The sequence below is a fragment of the Lipotes vexillifer genome, unplaced genomic scaffold, assembly GCF_000442215.2.
Source record: "Lipotes vexillifer unplaced genomic scaffold, Lipotes_vexillifer_v1.1 scaffold802, whole genome shotgun sequence".
In the NCBI taxonomy this organism is placed as follows: Eukaryota; Metazoa; Chordata; class Mammalia; order Artiodactyla; family Lipotidae; genus Lipotes; species Lipotes vexillifer.
In genome coordinates this window covers 1,193,776-1,200,643 of record NW_006790237.1, presented here as the reverse complement: position 1 = coordinate 1,200,643, position 6,868 = coordinate 1,193,776, and the positions used below count along the sequence as shown (strand labels likewise).

The 6,868-nt window shown below is 48.7% G+C and overlaps 1 protein-coding gene across 1 annotated transcript in view; it reads right to left on the bottom strand.

Annotated features, from left to right (window-relative positions):
- The window catches only part of CPT1C (carnitine palmitoyltransferase 1C), a 20,088-nt gene that overhangs the window by 4,938 nt on the left and 8,282 nt on the right, over positions 1-6,868 (bottom strand). The window contains exons 7-12 of the mRNA XM_007463381.1: positions 2,485-2,562; positions 2,143-2,250; positions 1,954-2,038; positions 1,308-1,503; positions 1,011-1,193; positions 205-310 (exon numbers count right to left, since the gene is read on the bottom strand). Coding sequence (XP_007463443.1) covers positions 205-310; positions 1,011-1,193; positions 1,308-1,503; positions 1,954-2,038; positions 2,143-2,250; positions 2,485-2,562 — 756 coding nt within the window. The remainder of the gene's footprint in view (positions 1-204; positions 311-1,010; positions 1,194-1,307; positions 1,504-1,953; positions 2,039-2,142; positions 2,251-2,484; positions 2,563-6,868) is intronic.

The window sequence follows — 6,868 nt, the reverse complement described above, 5'->3', positions numbered from 1 at the left end:
AAAAAAAAAAAAAAAAAGAGAGAGAGAGAGAGAAAGAAAGGTCATAATCCCAGACACCCTTTTTTGCTGCAGGGCGACCCTGGTCTGGTCTCTGCCTCTCTCTGAGCCTCCGTTTTTCCTCTGACCTTAAGGCGCTGGAGAGGAAGGTCTTTGGAAATGGGGGTGGGGTGGCACCCCCAGGGTGGGGCCGGCCAGCTGCCATACCTCCCACATGTGTCCTGAGATGGGGCAGTCAGCCCACGAGTGCTCCACGCTGAGGCCCAACTTCCCGTTGGAGAAGACGATTAAGGAGAAGGATTTGTCAAGCCAGCTGCGGGGGGAGAGTTCAGCGTGTTCACCAGAGAGGCCAGGAGGGACGTCGGGGGGCTCTCTTTGAGAACTCAGGGGGTTTCCGTGGGGAGATCTAGGAATCAGGGCTGGGGTCCTGGTATGGGGAGCTCTAAGAAGGTGGAGGTACAGATGGTCTCTGAGATGTGTCTCAGGTTTGGAGAGTTCAGGGCTTTTGAAAAAATGTGATAAAAAAGGTTCAGGGTTTACGGGTGCTGAGAGCTTAGGCGGACTCTCCCAGGAGCCTCAGAAATCAGAGTGATGCCTGGTGGGCATCAAGGAAGTTGTCTGAGGATCTCTACGTAGGTGGGGTCCCAGGTGTGAGGTCCTGGGTTTGGGGTGCCTGCATTAAGGTGTGAGGATTCCACGGTTTGCAGTTCTGAGTCTGAGGTCCCCAGGCTTGGGGTCTAGCTGCACGTCTCTGGGTCTAGGGGTCTCAGGTTTGGCATTTGTTAATCCTCAGATCTGGGGTCACTGGGTCTGAGATTCCGAGTCTGGAGTCCCAGGTCTAGAGTTTCTCAAGGTCTGAGGGTCCAGGTCAGGGGTTTGGTGGTCCTTAGATCTGCGGTTCTGGATCTGGGGTCCCAGGTCTAGTGGTTATCTGCTTCAGAGGTCCCCAGGTCTCAATGCATTGGGTCTGGGGTCACAGGTGGGGTGGGGTCCAAATCCCCAGGCTGACTCACCGGTCGTGGCCCCTACCGGCCAGCAGGGCGTGGGCGTAGGCATCTAAGGAAGCTGCGGGGTCCTCCTTGGTGAGCCCTGCGGGCTCAGAGTCGAGGGATACAAAGAAAGCAGCCCCTTCGACGGCCTCCAGGGCCTCCTGGGCCTGGGTCTTCAGGGACTTCCGCACCTGGGCCCACACGTCCCTGTCGGGGAAGTGCCTGAGTTCTGGCTGACTCTCTACCCTGCCCAGCCTCCACCCGGCCTGCACCCTCAAGGTGCTGGCTGGGCCTCCGGGCCCCCAGATCTGTGACCCTCACCTCGGAGCAGCCGTCAAGGCCGCCAGATGCTCCTCGTGGGGGCAGGCAGGAGAGGGGTCGTCCAGGATTCGCTGGAACTGCTGCTCCAGGGCCCGCGGGGAAAGCAGGCCGCTTTGGGAGTGGGTTCCCACGCGGAAGAATCGGCCCCGGTGGAAGACGGCCACGTGTCTGCTGTCACGGAGGTGGCGGATGTGGTCTAGGGGTGATACATTATAAGAATAACGTGCTCTGTGATGACCTAGACAGGTGGGATAGGGGGCGGGGGTCCAAGAGGAAGGGGATATATGTATACATATAGCTGATTCACTTTACTGTACAGCAGAAACTAAACTAACACAACATTGTAAAGCAGTTATACTCCAAAAAAAAAAAAAAAAAAAAGAAGAACGACCTTTATTAGGCACTTTACCAAGTGGCTTGCACTGTCTGACACACTCCTTTAATCCTCACCACCCTAGGTACCCTTATTATCCCATTTTAGAGAAGAGGAAACTGAAGCTCAGAGAGGGTAATAATTTGCCCAAGGTCACACAGCTTGGGAGTTACAGAGCTGGTATTTGAACCCAGGCAGGCTGGCTCCAGAGAGCATGCTCTTAGCCACTACACTGTTCTGCCTCTATCAGTGAGGAGGGGAAAAGGGGCTCACCTTTGTGGACCCCAGGAATTCGCGTGGTGTTGAATATCTTCTCATACTGGGCAGAGCACAAGGGCCGCATTCCCATCAGCAAAGTCTGCAAGAGGTCATGGGCCCATGAACTGCTTCCCAGGACCCACGTGGCCTCATGGTCTCAGGACCACAGCCTCTGTCCCCAGCCCGCGGGGGCAGCCCTCTTACCGGCAGGATCTCCTGGCGGTTCAGGCGGTGGCGGTACAGGAGGAGGGCGTGGACCGCGTTCCCTGCACGGGCGGCCTGCACGGGAGTGGGCGTGACATACAGGAAGTCCTGCGGGCCGGTCCAGGGGATAGCAAAACGCCTGGGGTCAGGTTTGCCTCTGATGGGGGCACTGACCCCAAACACAGGTCTTGATCCCAACAGAGGCAGGACGGTGAAATCCAGATTGTGATTGAGGTCACTGACCCTAAACCCCACATTCTACCCAGACACCCCAACCCTGGACCCCAGGAGCTATGAACCCCATCCCCGGCCCGGTGCCTAACCTCCTTCTCCCCTTCTCACCATCATATAATAGTTGCTATTCACCATCAGTGAGTTCCGGGAGCGCAGGTACACAAATTCTTCCCACCAGTCACTGACCTAGGAGTGGGGCAGAGAGACACACTAGCTGCGGTGGCTGGGGTCAAGGTACGGGGGGTGAGTGGGGGAGGGGAGCCCCCCAAGACTTTGCTATGTCAAACAGGGAGGGTGGAGCTCAATGAAGGAGGCATCAAGATCAACAACTAGAAATAACCTAGAAGTCCATCGATGGGGGAATCAGTTAGCTAAACCATGTAACCCTCATGTTATGGAACACTTCACAGCTGTTAAAAATAAGTTACATCTGGGCTTCCCTGGTGGCGCAGTGGTTAAGAATCCGCCTGCCAATGCAGGGGACACGGGTTCGAGCCCTGGTCTGGGAAGATCCCGCATGCCGTGGAGCAACTGAGCCCGTGCGCCACAACTACTGAGCCTCCGGTCTAGAGCCTGTGAGCCACAACTACTGAGCCCACGTGCCACAACTACTGAAGCACATGCACCTAGAGCCCGTGCTCCGCAACGAGAAGCCACCACAATGAGAAGCCCGCGCACCTCAACGAAGAGTAGCCCCCGCTCACAGCAACTAGAGAAAGCCCGCGTGCAGCAACGAAGACCCAACGCAGCCAAAAATAAATTAATTATTCTTTTTTAAAGTTACATGTATATTACTGACAGAGAATGAGCACCAAGACAGGCTGCAGAGTGAAAAAGGCTAGGCACACAAGATATGAAACTATCCCATTTTATTTAAAAAAATACTACTAAGGCCCAACCTGTCCACCAAGTGGATGAATAGACAACCAAAATGTGGTCTATCCATATGATGGAATGTTAATATAAAAAGGAATGAAGTTCTAAGTCTTCGGGGCTACAACGAAAACATGATGCTAAGTGAAATGACTCAGGCACAAAAGGACAAATAGTGTGTGATTCCATTTCTATGAAAAATCTAAAATAAGCCAATTCAGAGAAACAGAGTAGAACAGAGGTTACCTGGGGCTTTGGGGAAGTGAGAATAGGGATATTTTGCTTAGTGGACACAGAGTTTCTGTTTGGGATGATGAAAAAGTTCTAGAGAGAGATAGTAGTGATGGTTACACAACACTGTGACTGTACTTAGTACCACTGAATTGTACACTGAAAAATGGTTACAGTGACAAATTTTATATTATGTATATTTTATTTTATTTTTATTTTTTTTGCGGTACATGGGCCACTCACTGTGGTGGCCTCTCCCGTTGCGGAGCACAGGCTCTGGACGCACAGGCTCAGCACCCATGGCTCACGGGCCCAGCCACTCCGCGGCATGTGGGATCTTCCCAGACCGGGGCACGAACCCCTGTCCCCTGCATCGGCAGGTGGACTCTCAACCACTGCGCCACCAGGGAAGCCCAATATATTATGCATATTTTAATCACAATTAAAATTATATGATATTTATGTTTTATATATAATATTAAATATTAATGTGTTATGATATATTACATATTACTAAATACTTTAAAATTATATGTTATAAATAAAAATTATAAACTTAAATATATGTATATATCTCCCTGGGCGTAAATATATATACACTCAGAAAAGACTCTGACCAAAGTGTTTCTCACAGGCAATGGTGGGAGAAACAAGAATTAAAGGGAGGTAGTCACAGAGGACTTGAATGTTTTCTAGATGTTTTTCTTTCTTCTGTGTCATAGCATCGCGTAGAATCTATGAAGACATACATGTTTGCTTGCGTCTTAAAGTTGATGGCATCCTACACTTCCTTACACTTAGACTAGGCAGGATGTAGTTGTCATTCCCCAGAAATGTGCAACATCTTCTGGAAAAATCCATAAGTTTCCAGCAAACGGTAGAAAAGTTCTATATATTGACCTAGCCAGGGGTTATCTAGTTATATGCATACATAAAACTTCATTAAGCTGTACATGTTAGATTTGTGTATTTTGCAATACTCTATGTATAATATTGTGGAATTCCCTGGCTGTCCAGTGGTTAGGACTCTGCACTTCCACTGCAGGGGGCATGGGTTCAATCCCTGGTCGGGAACTAAGATCCTGCATGACCCTGTGGCCTAGCCAAAAATAAATAAATAAATAAATAAATAATTTGTAACATTATATGCATATCATGTACCATTTTTTTCAAAGAAAAGCCTCACCAGCATCAAAGCTTGCTAAAGTCTATGACTCAGAAGAAAATCCTAGAGATAATTGTGGAGCAAGATTTTAACTTCCAGGAATCCAACTGTTGGGATGGGAGGTCGGGGAGGGGTGGGGCGGTAGGGGCGTTGGGGAGGTGGTGATGAATCAGAAAATCTCCAAAGCAAAAAAAAAGAAAAAGAAAATCTCCAAAGCAAAGCAAAAATTAATCTGGTTTTAATAAAGGCCACTTTAGTGCACTGCACCAATGGCTTTAGGTACATTATAGGATCTTTCAGGAAATGCTACATTGTCAAGGTTCTTACTATGTTCTTGACAACACAGAGGATGAAGCTGTGCGGAAAGTAGGAAGGTACGGACAAGTCTGAGTCAAAAAGCAATTGAGAAGAGATGGATTCTGAGCGTGAAAAACTTAGGGATGCTTAAGCCAATTTATTACAATTTACATTTCCGTTTTTCTGAGCTTGCTTGGGAGTGATAGTTGATACAAATCTATGTCTAAGTAAGTCTGAGCTGTTTTACAGTTGATTCTCATTACTCGCGGTCGTTATGTCCTGTAAAGTGGCAGTGAACGCTGATTAGCAAACACTGAGCCATTGTTCCAAGGGGAAATCAGGGTCAGGTTCCTTCCAGCCCTGTTCCATCTCAGCTGGGAACGTGCGCATCGGGCAAGCCAAAATTTTTGCCATCCTGCGCATGTCCGTGAATGACTATGAAAGTGCCATGAATACTGATTTGGGGTTACAAAGACATTTTAGCAAGTCAGCAAATCTGCAAATACAGAATGCATGAATAATGAGGATCGACTTATATAATAAGTGATAAGAAAGCACCATGTTAGACTTCAGTTCTTTTCCCTTAGTTGTCCATAAGATAATGGTGTATGTTATAACTGGCAGTGCCTTAGAGGTACAATGAAATATATATAATATGGTATGTATATACATTATTTATATATAATAAACAACACATATTTATATAATTTATATATTATATAACTGCTATATTATTTATATGTGTATATATATATATATATTTTTTTTTAAGAGCAGAATCTGGTCCAAGAGCATGAAGGGGAAAAAAAAAAAACCTTAAAACTAAGGTTTGTTGGGCTTCCCTGGTGGCACAGTTGTTAAGAATCCTCCTGCCAATGGAGGGGACACGGGTTCGAGCCCTGGTCTGGAAAGATCCCACATACCACCGAGCAACTGGGCCCGTGCGCCACAACTACTGAGCCTGTGCTCTAGAGCCTGTGAGCCACAACTACTGAGCCTGCATGACACAACTACTGAAGCCTGCGCGCCTAGAGCCCGTGCTCCACAACAGGAGAAGCCACCGCAGTGAGAAGCCCGCGCACCTCAACGAAGAGTAGCCCCTGCTGGCTGCAACTAGAGAAAGCCGTGCACAGCAACAAAGAACCAAAGCAGCCAAAAATAAATTTATGAAAAAAACCCCACTAAGGCTTGCATAAAAAGAATGAAATATTGCCATTTGCACAACATGGATGGACTTAGAGATTATCATACTAAGTGAAGTAAGTCAAAGAAAGACAAATATTATATGGTATCACTTATATGTGAAACCTAAAAAAGTGATACATCTGTCTCTTCTTCCTACCTCCACCTCATCACATGCTGCCTGACAGATATTTGTGGCTTCCTACGGAATGGGAGGCCTGGGAGCCGCTAACAGGGTGGCTCGCTTACTGGTTCTATGCCTCGGTTTCCCAAGGATCTCAACTCAGAGCGCGTTCTAGGGCTCTAGCTCCTGAAATCATAGTAGGAGCCCGTTTGGCGTCTTTGCCCAGACAGGGGAGAGGAAACAAGAACTGAGCGCGGGGCTTAGAGACTCGGCAGGCCAGAGGAGGGGCTGAAATGTTGGAAGAGGCCCGGAATTCTGGTTTAAATATTGGAGGGTTGGGGGCGGAGCTCTGGATGTGGGCGGACCCTGGAGGCGGAGCTTAGATTATTGAAGAGCCGGGCTCAGAATGCGGGAGCATGCGGGGACGGGGCTCAAAAATGCTGGCACAGGATGGACGGGTTCCATAATATGGGAGAAGAGGGAGGAGCTCAGAATATTGGATCCATCTGGGGCTGGCTTTAAACTGTTGGAGCGTGGGGGCGGGGCTCAAAATGTTCTCACGTCTGGAGTGAAGCTCCAGTCTCCGCTGGGCCTGGGGGTTGTGGGCGGGGCGGGGCGGG